General features: G+C 38.5%; 1 protein-coding gene across 4 annotated transcripts in view; it reads left to right on the plus strand.

The window, feature by feature from the left end:
• The window catches only part of col9a1c (collagen, type IX, alpha 1c), a 37,838-nt gene that overhangs the window by 23,546 nt on the left and 1,781 nt on the right, over window positions 1-12,511 (plus strand). For 3 of the 4 annotated variants that reach the window (XM_079878668.1, XM_079878671.1, XM_079878670.1), the window contains 20 exons: window positions 171-230; window positions 475-528; window positions 633-686; window positions 808-861; window positions 1,175-1,228; window positions 2,595-2,648; window positions 2,771-2,824; window positions 2,949-3,002; window positions 3,224-3,277; window positions 3,491-3,535; window positions 3,634-3,687; window positions 3,768-3,821; window positions 3,951-4,004; window positions 4,315-4,386; window positions 4,479-4,514; window positions 4,635-4,679; window positions 4,778-4,810; window positions 5,181-5,327; window positions 5,433-5,487; window positions 7,358-7,552. In XM_079878668.1, coding sequence (XP_079734794.1) covers window positions 171-230; window positions 475-528; window positions 633-686; window positions 808-861; window positions 1,175-1,228; window positions 2,595-2,648; window positions 2,771-2,824; window positions 2,949-3,002; window positions 3,224-3,277; window positions 3,491-3,535; window positions 3,634-3,687; window positions 3,768-3,821; window positions 3,951-4,004; window positions 4,315-4,386; window positions 4,479-4,514; window positions 4,635-4,679; window positions 4,778-4,810; window positions 5,181-5,327; window positions 5,433-5,487; window positions 7,358-7,552 — 1,282 coding nt within the window. The remainder of the gene's footprint in view (window positions 1-170; window positions 231-474; window positions 529-632; window positions 687-807; window positions 862-1,174; window positions 1,229-2,594; window positions 2,649-2,770; window positions 2,825-2,948; window positions 3,003-3,223; window positions 3,278-3,490; window positions 3,536-3,633; window positions 3,688-3,767; window positions 3,822-3,950; window positions 4,005-4,314; window positions 4,387-4,478; window positions 4,515-4,634; window positions 4,680-4,777; window positions 4,811-5,180; window positions 5,328-5,432; window positions 5,488-7,357; window positions 7,553-12,511) is intronic. The other variant, XM_079878669.1, reaches the window with a different exon arrangement.

The raw sequence follows: 12,511 nt of genomic DNA on the forward strand, positions 1-12,511 counted from the left end.
AGTTGACAGTCGGCTGCAGTGTCTGTTATACTCCATCATCATCAATCTTCAGTGCTCCTTGTGCATGTCTCTGGTGAGCTACAGGCTGGTTGTGTTATTCTTCACTTCCTGTCTGATCCTGCAGTTAGTGATGAATAGACCTAATGCGGTTGTGTGTCTCATTTTGTTAGCAGTGCCAGGCAACATGCCCATCTGGACCACAGGGATTGCCTGGTCTGCCAGGGATGAAGGTGAGTCCCTACCCCTAAGTAATAAACTTTGGCACGTAACACATCTGTGCTTGTGCTTCAGACATGAATCATTCCTCTAATCATGTGTCTTGTTGAGGAGAAATTGAAGATTGTGCCACAAAGATGAAATATGTTGTCCAAAGTAGCTGCACATCAGTTTGCTCACTAAAGAGCGTTTCTTTGGACAAACTCCAACTACTTTTCTAATGAATGAAGGTGTTATTAAATCGAATCTCTCTGCCAGGGACATCGTGGTCTTCCAGGTGTGGACGGTGTGCCAGGTATCCAGGGTGAAAAGGTAAGAGTGCTTTGAAGAAATGCTTCTTAAGAATGATAAAAACCTAGAAACGGCTATAGACGAGCTCTTCAGATTGATGAAGTCATTTTCTTCTTTATTTACAGGGAGAGCGAGGGACCGCTGGAGAGTCAGGTCCTCCTGGACGTGCAGGAGATGATGTATGAAGACTTTGTTCATTCGTTGTAGGCTTAGATGCGTTCAACTTTTTAATAATATCTGCCACCACAAGAATATCTCTTTTTGACACATTGTCATAGTTTTTACTCAAATTCCCTGCAGGGTCAGCGAGGTCCTATCGGATTCCCTGGACCTCATGGCGATAAAGGAGATCGGGTAAGACTTTAAACATCTTCTTCATCTGCATCAGATGAGGAAAGAGCAAGACACCAGAGGAACGCTTGCAGAGCAATATCCTCCAGCCCGATCAATGCATGAAAGAATTATTACATTTGTTTAAAGCTCAAAAAAGCCAATCAAATAACATCTGCAGTGATTGTACTGATTAAAACTGCGGTGTGAGCATAATGTATGCAGGGCATACTATTTTAGGCTTGTGTGACAACACAAAAGCAATAGAAATGTTGTTCTTCTAGCTAAGCACAATGAACTTTGGTAAAGTTTAAACCTGTCTGTTTCATGTCTGCAGGGTCCTCCTGGATTCAACGGGATCCCAGGACCCACCGGACCACCAGGATCCCCAGTACGTGAGCAGTATTTCACAGATGTTCTTTTTTAATCAATTATACACTGTCTTTCTGAACTAAAGTCTGGCATCAAAGCACAGATGATTCATGTCTTTATCTGATATTTATGAGAAAAGACTGTTCGGCAAGCTAGTCTAGTGGAAATGGAGTTCAACAGAGCTTATAGGATATAAAGCAAGATTTTAAGATGATATCAAGTTATTTTAGGGAGATAGAGAACAGTCATGTGGCATCACGAGTGCATAAATGAGTTAAATACACACTAAACTAAAAATAATATTTATTATGTAAAGTATTATAATATCTATATTTATTATAAATATATTGTATATAATAAATTAACAATTTTAGTAAATACATTTTCAGCATTACTAAGTCTTAAATTTATGTGAAGTAAAAATAGCAGTATTTTCAGTAACACTTTATTTCGATGCTCCACTTTAGACATTATACTAACTATAAGTAAACTAACTAATGTCTACTAACTCTCTTTAGAGTATGAGTAAACTGTCTGCTTAATCTCTGCTAACTCTTTTTTATGATGTTCCCCCAACAGATATTATACTGACTATAGTAACTTTGCACCTACATGTCAACTTATTCCAAACCTAACTGTCTGCTACAGTCTACGAATACTCGAATGAGTTAATTGACATGTAGTTGCAAAGTTACTTATAGTTAGTCGAATGTCTAAAGTGGACCATCAAAATAAAGATGTATTTAAGATGTATGTAAATGTATTTAAGAGTAAATAGTAGTAAGATGCTATTTGCACCTCGGTGTATTGTAGTATATTATACAACAGTGCAATAATAACAACATATTCAGTTTATATGATTGTATTTATTAAAATCATAAATGGATGCTGCTTTATTGGGACATTACTTGTCCCTGTCTCTAAATCCCACCCTTAACCCTACCCATTAAACACTATATTCCAGCTATTCTATACCCGTTATGCTCTTTATTTACGCTTTTCGGATACTTTTGAGCTGATATGTGATGGGAAAAGGGAGAAGAATGACTTTGTAAAAGGTGGATTTAAACTCGGGTTGGCCAAGTCAAAATCTCACGTCGCCCGCCTTACTCTCCACACCACTGATCCTGTTCCCAGCAGGATTTATTTGGTCATTTCGTCTGGCCCAATCAGATAATGGTGGGCGAAGTTAGTGGAAATAGCCTCTGCCAACAAGGCGGGTTATTTGCTCTTGGAGTAAATAGACACTCCGTAAATTTAAAGTTAAAGCTTTGTCAGGATGCTGCAAATTTTAGTGCATTTGGTAAACTAACAGTTATTTTGTATAGATAATGAATTCTATATTGGGTTTAGTGTAGTAAATGGATATTTATGTGTCTTAACAGGGTGTTGAAGGCATCAGAGGGCGACAGGGACATCTTGGGCCTAAAGGAGATGATGTGAGTTATTGCTGTCCGTATGATATACCCTACTCAAGAACACTATGAATTGAGTAGCAATCAGCAAAGACCATTTAAAGGTACCTGGTTTGTTTCTGACAAAATGTAATGTGTTGTTTTAGGGTGCGATCGGAGCGCCGGGAGAGAAAGGAGCTGCGGGTGCCAAGGGTGACACTGTGAGTGACGGATTGATCAGTTCTCAGTAGATTTATGCTCAAAATGATAATAATTATGTTCTGAAAGAACCACTTGAAATGTCTTTGATAACTTTAATGATGATGAAGAGGATGTTATGTGTAGGGTGAGCCAGGAAAGCATGGATCTGATGGAGCATCAGGAGCCCCAGGAGAGAAGGTGACTTATGATGATGATTCAATGGTTTATGATGATTCAAAATTCATGGAAAAACATTTCCATTTGCACCTGCTACACTGCATGCATATGCGGTTTTTATGATGCTGTATTTGACCTTTTTCGTTAATTAAAATGTTGTGACAAATTGATGATTCTTAAATCTGCCTCGTTCAGTTATAAAAACTTTGGAAGATTTTGAGATTTTGCTGTCTGCTTGACAGGGAGAGCCAGGTCTGCCCGGAGCCCTTGGTGTCAGAGGAATTGTGGGAATTCCAGTGAGTTAATCAATTAATGTATATTTATGTGCATGTGCTCAGTGCTGGGTAGTGACTGATTATATTTAATCTGGATTATGTACTTGTAATTATATTCATCTAATTAGATTATATTATTATGTACTGTATATTAAAACTATCGAATGACATTTTGCACACTATAATTTAATCTTTGACTCACCTTGACTTAACAATATTGCATCTCAAATTTAGGGCTTGCCAGGAAAACAGGGACTCGTGGGGCCCGCAGGCCAAAAGGTGAACGTCATTACATAAAAAAAATAATATATGCTGAATCTCATTTCAATTTGAAAACAGTGATGCCATAGCAAGCAATTACACTCTTTCTATTACAGGGTGATCTTGGTCCTGTAGGACCGACTGGCCCAGTTGGACTTCCTGGTAAAAATGTGAGTATTATGGTATTTTTTTTGCACTTGTATGCATGTTTTTTTTAATGATTTCTAATCATGTTAATGTTATATTTTAGGGAGCAGTTGGACCAGCAGGAGAAGATGGAACTCCAGGAGCCAAAGGATCCACTGTAATAAAAACACAATTCAGAAATCTTTTTTTTTTTTTCTTTGGTGCACACCATTCTGTCCTGAGATTACAATTCATAGTAATTTGTTGAAAAATTTATCCAATTAATCAACAAACTTTTCCTCCTTAGGGTGAAACGGGAAAACAGGGTCCAGTCGGCTCAATGGGCCCGCAAGGAATCCAGGTGGGTTGGGGACAGACCCGTTGGTTTGATTATGGATCTTAATGGCTGTGTTCCAATATGCATACTTATTCTATGCAGTAAACCTATGTACTTTGCTGGAGATGGCAAAGACAGTACATGTGAGCAAGTTTCATGTTAGTGTGCAACAAAAAAAAAAAAGTATATGTAATTACAGTATATATGTGACTACTAATAAAAGGCAATTATTAGGTGAAGCGGTGTACAATTATACATTGTTATTCATACGGTATTTCATAGTCATACAGTACATTCGTACAGTATTTCATTATTATTTTGACTACTTCTGCAGGGAGATAAAGGTGACCAAGGACTCATGGGTCCCCGTGGAATCAAGGGTCACACGGGTCATAAAGGAGACCAGGTGTGATCATTGTTTATTGTTATAATCATAACAGAGCATACCTTATTATTGTTCGCTGTGTGTGATCATGTCATTTTTTTATGTTCTTTCAGGGTCCAATGGGTCCCGTCGGTCCCAAAGGAAGTGAGGTACATTAAAATGTCCCAGTCAAACTATGCACTCAGTGACCGTATTAAATACCTGCTGTTTCCTGCACTTGAATACCGTGCCATTTTACAGTAATATCTTTCTCTCTCTTCGTTCTACAGGGAGATCCAGGTGTTTCGGGAGAACCAGGCGTGAAGGGTGATCAGGTTCGCCATATGTATAGCAGCATACGCCGTCACACCCTCTAATTATGGTATTCCAGTATGTGTACAGTAGTGTGATGCTTTTTAATAATGGTTTACAGGGGCCTCCGGGTATTACTGGAATGAAGGGAGAGGTAAGCATGCCACTTAGACATTCATTCAAGGCGTATTGTACAGTAGAAGAACAAACAAAGATTTAATTTTCAAATCTAAATATTTATATATAAAATAAATCAATAATATGAAATAAATTATATAATACAATTTTTTATAATAAATCATCAAATAAAATAAATTATTGCATGTATATATATATATGAACTAGAGCTGTTGAAAAAAAATCAATTGTGACACACACAAACGTTTGTGTGTGTGTATATAAATATGTAGAATAATACAATAAAATTCAACTTACCACAAACTTAACACTTTTCCTTCAGGAAATACAAATGATTGCTTTTGTTGGATGTTTGTTTTTTCTTCTCATTCTTTGTTTTATCCAAGCGTGGAGAGAAAGGCCAGAGAGGAGCTACAGGAGCTGATGGTCGTCCAGGACAGCCAGGCCATGAGGGTCTGACGGGACCCCAGGGAGCCAGAGGTCTGGAGGGGGAACGAGGCCTGACAGGGTCCCCTGGTCCCAGAGGTCTACCTGTCAGTACATTGCTTTATGACATTGTTCACTTTCATCGTTGCTTCTTTAGAAATGCTTTCTGTGCAGTTGTTGCTGATGTTGTTATAAAAATTTGTTTTTAAAAGGGGCCCAAGACGAATGACGAGAAGATCCGTGAGATTTGTTCAGTTATTGTTGAAGGTACGACATGTTTATTAGTTATTAGTCAAGTCAAGTCAAGTCAACTTTATTTATATAGCGCTTTTCACAATACAGATTGTATCAAAGCAGCTTCACAGTATTAAATAAGATAGTACATCAGTGTTTGTTTCTAGTGTAAAACGTCCACGTTTGGTAATGCTCATCAATAGTATTGTTGATTGATTAATTAAATTAAGTATCCCCAACTGAGCAAGCCAAAGGCAACAGTGGCAAGGAACCGAAAAACTCCATCAGGTGACCTAATGGAGAAAAAAAAAACCTTGGGAGAACCCAGGCTCAGTCGGGGGCCAGTTCTCCTCTGGCGTTTATGAACTAGAGACCGGATTTAACTGTAAGATTAAAAATATTATATGAATGCCTGGCTGAAGAGATGCGTCTTTAATCTAGTTTTAAACTGGGAGAGCGAGTCTGAGCAACGAACAGTATCAGGAAGGCTATTCCAGAGTTTTGGAGCTATATGTGAAAATGCTCTCCCTCCTTTAGTGGACTTAGATATCCTAGGAATGACCAGAAGCCTAGAATTTAGTGATCTTAAAGAGCGCGATGGATTATAGGGCGATAGAAGATCCGTTAAATAAACTGGAGCTAAGCCGTTAAGGGCTTTATAAGTCAGTAGCAATACCTTGTAATTAAAACGGAACTTTATAGGTAACCAATGTAGTGATGATAAAATTGGTGTTATATGGTCAAATTGTCTTGATCTAGTAAGAACTCTAGCGGCGGCATTTTGGACTAACTGTAGCTTGTTTATTGAGGATGCAGGACAACCAGCTAATAAAGCATTACAGTAATCTAGTCTCGATGTCATGAATGCATGAACTAACTTTTCTGCATCAGAAACAGATAGCATATTACGTAGCTTAGCAATGTTTCTAAGGTGGAAAAAGGCTGTTTTTGTAACATATGAAATATGATTTTCAAAAGACAGGTTGCAGTCTAGTATAACACCCAGGTCTTTTACTGTAGAGGATAAAGTAACAGTATTAAAGTCACCATGAAATTTAAAATTGACAATTCCTATTTTTTTTAATGGAATATTGCATTATTTTTATTGTAAAGGATTTTTAAGTGCACATCATTATTATTTTTTTATTCATGTGCCCTTGTAATATTTTATCAAAATAACTTCCTCTCCCTCTTGCATCAACATCTCTTCTCCTCTATGATGACGTGTTCATTGACATGAGGGCGGGGCAACCTGTCACTCACATGAGATCGACCAATAGCAAACCACATCTATCCAAACAATTACTGACAGACAAAATCAATTCTCACCCTAAATTTTTTCTTGTTCGAGAAGCTGTTTCAGGGGCTGTTTACACGACAACGTTTTCAACTAAAAAGGGAAAACTTTTTATGCGTTTTGGCAGCCTGAAAACACAAACTTTTAAAAACGGGTTTCAAAGTGCAAGTTTTTGAAAACAATACCGTTATTGTCTGTGTAAACTACAAAAACGTGAATTTGTGAAAACGGTGACGTAATGCACATGCTTGTAGGCGTATAGTGTTGCTTCACAAAGTGACATCGCCAACTACATGGCCAATACAGCATTTTCAGTCGTTTTTGCAGATCTGTGTGAATGGGGATCGTTTTGACAATGGTGTTGTCTGTACAAATGCAAAGGAAAAACGTTTCCATTTTTAGTAAATCGTTGTCGTGTAAACGTACCCTCAGCACCTCACGGATGCCCAATTCAGTTCCTGAAGATCTATCTTCCTGCAAAGCTCAGCTCCAACCCTGAACAAACACACCTGAACTTCATCTTCGATTGGGCAACCCTGACCTACATCAACTGTATTTTTCTTTATAAATGGCAACTTAACTGTAACATTGTATTGTACCAAACAGAACATTTAGATGCCTACAAGAAGGAACTAGCCAAGAAACCTCTGGCCCTTGGAGCCCCTGGAAGTCCAGGACTCATGGGACCACCTGGACCGCCGGGACCAGCAGGTCCTGCTGGAGAAGCCGGACCCAGAGGAATTATGGGCCTCAAGGGGCCTCAAGGATACTATGGCCTTCCTGGAAAACCAGGAGTCAAAGGTACCATTGATTTTACTCACTTCTTATATTTCCAAACCATGTATCACTGTTTCAAATAGTGCTCTACTGTCATCTGAATTAAAGCTATGCTCTTGAGGATGCAGTGCTGTGAGTGCATTGAGCCTTTGATTCACAAGCATCTTTTATTTGTTTTTATTGATTATGAATTCTCAAGATCAAACACTCGTAACTATGAAATATTGCATTAAGCTTCAGCTGCATCATGCAAATGATATTTATGGGATCAATTTCCCGCCTAAAGTATTGCAGCCACGGATTAAAAAATAAGAATCAAAAATTTAAAAACACATGTAAAAATATATTGCACAAACTGAAAAGAAATAATGCAAAATGATCAGAATAGCAAACAATGTGGTCACGGATCAAAATATAATAAGCGTGAATCAAGAAATAACAAGCATGAATAAAAACTTTAAACGCATTAAAGGTTATTTTGCACAAAACTTAAACTTATGGTCATGCTTTCTTGGTATGTTTTCCTTGGTTTTATTACTTTGTGCTCTCTTGCATTTTCTGCTCATATTTTACTCTTTTGTACGCTTGTGCTGTTTTTCTCTTCGCTCTTCTTTCTATGTTCTGCGCATAGACTGTAAAAAAATATGGACGTAGTGTCCGTGACGTCACCCGTAGGTTTCCGAAGAGCATTTTTGAAGCCTAAAGTGGGCGGAGTCGGCCGTCGCCATCTTGGCCTTGCGTCACTCCCGGATAACAGAAAATGGGCAAAGAGGCGGGGCGTGAGTGGAGCTGAGGAGCCTGGCTATCTGAAATCACGCCCACCTAGCTCAACGTGATCGAGTTAGCTCAGACCATAGACTGTAAAGGCTCAGGCTAGGGAGGTAATGCTATAACGTTATGCTACTGACAGTACCAAGTCTGCGACTGCACAGGGCCTCGTGCTAAAGTGACAGTTGATGATGTAAAGCCAATTAAAAGTTCCTATTTTTGCCCTTCGAAATATTATAATAGTTAAAAGACATGGCTTCAAGTGAGACTGTGTATCGTTATTCTGTACTATTCTGCTAGTTGAAAATGTATTATGCAGTAACTTAATATTACTCTGAGAGAGTGTGTGTGACAGTGATTTATGTGCATAACAGTTACATGTCAGTCACTTTTTTTATAGTCTATCCGTCAGCGCGGCATCGCTCATCAAGTTCGTAGAGAGCTTATTCAGTCCATTTTAAATTCTGATTTTGGCCGCCTCTCAAATGGGTTAAACCATAGATATATTACCTATGAAGTTCAAGTAAATGCGCTATAAAATCTGCGCTCATTCAAGGATGTGCATTTATTGCATGACGGAGAAAGCGCCGACACCTGCAGGATTTCACCTGACGTTACATAAGCATATTATAATCAATCTGTTCCGTGAGAGCAGAACAAACGAGCCTTTATTGACGTTTTTAAATCTGAAAACTCCAAAAAGCAACGAAATTGTCAGACATCCATTAGTGCATGTTCACAGAGGAAAACAACTGAAATACAGCGCTGGTTGTTCTCTCGAACGATACTCGACGACAACGACTGAATCCTAAGCCGTGGGCGAAGTAATGAGTGTATTAAATTGTATGAAATAATCCCTAAAAAAGCACAAAACACTGCAGAGATGGCAAGTTCAGCAGCTAAAATTTGCTGAGGTGAAGTGACGGCTAGTAACAGCAGACAAACGGCTAGCATTGACATCAGCGGTAATCCACCTGTCACTCAAGTGGCCACGCCACACCCTTAATTATGCAGAACTTTAAGGATTAATCAACTAAACGGATGAGTTATAAAAAAATGCACCCCCCTCACAGTTGTTATGAAGGGCAAAATTATCTGTATAGACCAAAGCACATACAGACACCAGGCTGTAAACACGTTTTTTTCTGCTGTAAAATTTGGCATTTTAACATGGGGGAGATACAGATTTGACTCACTTTTGACACCAGCCTCAAGCGGCCACTCAACGAATTGCAGTTTAACTCACTTCCGTGTTGGTTTCAAGAGAGAGACGGGGAGGTTGCCGCATGGTTCTGCGCTTGCTTTCCCAAATGTTGCAGTTCCAGTTTCATGTAAATTAGGGCCGGCTTAAGTGTCACCATTGGTTCTCTAGTTCTTGATTGACAGGTACTCCTCTAGCCAATCAATCGAAGAGGGGAGTTGACGTCACACCAATGCGACTCGTGATTACTGATGCTTACTTATACAGGGGAGGACGACAGTTTAATTTAACTTTACAAAGACTTTCAAGCATTTTTTTATTTTGATCCGTGACCACGTTGTTTGCTATTCTGATCATTTTGCATTCTTTTTTTCAGTTTGTGCAATATATTTGTACATGTTTTTTTTTATTTTTGATTCACGCTTATTATTTTTTGATCCGTGGCTGCAATACTTTAGGCGGGAAATTGATCCCATAGATATTTTACCTTATAAAAAAATCATTTAAGATTTCACAGCATAAAGACACAGCATTTTTATTAGTGGTGCAAGGGATCACTAAACTCACGGTTCTGATTATATTACAGTTTTTGAGTCACGAGTTGGATGTAACTTTGCTTTTCATTTATTACTTAACGCCCACTTTAAAGGTAGGGTAGGTAGGAATTTTATAAAAAACTTTTTTCCAAATTTGTTTAAACTTTCTATATATATCAATACATAATTAAAATGTAAGTACTCTGAAAAAAAAGAGTATAAAAATCGAGTGACTCTAGACCGTTTAATCTGCATTAAATACAGCTCATTATTTCCATTCGGGACGAAACAAAGGATTGGCTTAGGCGACTGTCACTCTCTCGCAACCATGGCAACCACCCTTTTGCCACACAGGATCTGCCCACTTGCGCGCACCCGTTTGATTTGAGGAATTCAAGAGGCACGGAACCTAGGAATAGGAGATGCAAAACTCGATGCAGGTCCTCTTGTCCAAGAAGTGCTCCTTGCCCTGCACTTCGACCACTTCATTCTCAGCCTCTACTTCCTCGGACCCTAGTTGTACGCACGGCCTCTTGCACGACCTCCTCTGCTTCGCCCTCGACCCCGGACCTGTCCTCGAGCTGACGATGCGGTACTTGTGTAACGTTAGTCCTCATCAGAGTCAACAATGCTTTCATCATGGAAACTCTTACATGCAGAACAACACCATATATGTTATGAATCTTACACGAAATTAATCTTCATCACAGTTTAACTGATGGTAATGGAAAAACGTGTATCAATGCAACCTGTTTTAGCTTTGCCTTATAGATATAACTAGCTCGTTAGCGAATCAAAAAAAAAATATTTTAAACTTTACCAATATCAATATGCTAGCTTGATAGTGAGTACTAAAATACATCTTATTTGTTTATATTCATAATGATAAAGTTAGATTTTTTTTTTACATGTGATTCTGACATGATGCCACTACATGCACTGTGCTCCTTCCTCTCCGCTCGTCTCAGGTAAATAATGCGTCCAGCTCAGCGGTCGGAGTCGCGCGTTCATGTGTTTTGGGGGCGTGGCTTTGGAAGGAGCTCAGAAGGGAGGGGGTGGAGTGAATGGAAATAATGAGCTGTCTTTAAAACAGTCGTGAGAGGTCTACAGACACTCGATTTTTATACTCTCTTTTTCAGAGTACTTACATTTTAATTATGTATTGATATATAAATAAAGTTTAAACAAATTTGGAAAAGAAGTTTTTTAGACAATTCCTACCTACCCTACCTTTAAGTACTTCGATACCACAGCAAAAATCTTTAATTCTTAAAGACACATGAACAGTCAGTAATAAAATAAGAACAAATACACACATTACAAGCATTGACAAATACAAAATAACAAAGGTAACAAATAAAGTAAGGTCTAACAGTATTCGGGTACAACATTTTTATCATTAAATGTAAAATAACACTATAGTGTTCACTGTATAAATGAAGTATAGATTAATCTTTGTTAAAGATGTGTTTTGTTGTTTGATTAACATTAATGACAGACAGCAGCAGATTTTAAAAGGCTGCTGTCACTTTAAGACCTAATGAACGGATCCAATATAATGATACACATCTGATTTCTTTCTCAACTGTTTACGTTCACTTAAGACATAACCGATGGTGTTTACGAGAATACTTGCCAAGACGGGTATTTTATCATAATTTGATGTGTATGAGTCTGTCAAGCGAAAGGAGACGTGAAAGAGGAATCAATTCGGTGTTCGTGCGTGATCTGAAACGCACCTCTCTCTGTGTGTGTGCCTGTGTGTGTGTGTGCCAGAGGTGTCAGAAAGTAAAAGTCCTGCCATATGTTTATTCCACCCACGAACTCAGCCAGCAGATTTCACTAATTAGTTCTATCTCCTGGCTGAAAAACTGTGCTAATTAGCAAATCCAGGTGATTGAAACAAAATACTGAGGACTTTTACTTTCTGAACCTGGACTTTACACCTCTGGTGTGTGCGCACTTCAGGTGTGTGCGGCTGTAGGCCTACTTACAGATAACACAGCACGATCGAGTTCTCTTTCGCCTCTTCTTGCGCTTGAACTTGTAAATTGTCAAGAAAAAACATGGGCAAATGATAAACTTTCACTCTATGATGGTTAAACTTAAGCAGTTAACCCGCGAATTGCACGTGTGCTGAAACCGTACCAACTGTGATCCATTGCACCCCTAATCAGTTATACTAGTAAAGCCTTTTACTTGCTAAAAAAGTATAAACTATCAATCAGACAACAGAAGGCAAGGCATTTAGATTTTATACAACAAGTTTTTCAGCAAAGTTGTGATCATGTTGACAATTTAGAGGCCTTAGAAATTTGCATATTAATATGATACAGTAGGCTTTATCGGCTTAACACTTACAAGTCATTCAGGCAACTCTCCAATTTAAAGAGTTGGTGAACACATTGTAAATAGCCTCTTTAGTGATTCACATCATGCTAATGGTGCTAGCTAAAATTCCTTAATATCACGTGGTAT

This window comes from Squalius cephalus, assembly GCF_949319135.1.
Source record: "Squalius cephalus genome assembly, chromosome: 8".
Classification (NCBI taxonomy): Eukaryota; Metazoa; Chordata; class Actinopteri; order Cypriniformes; family Leuciscidae; genus Squalius; species Squalius cephalus.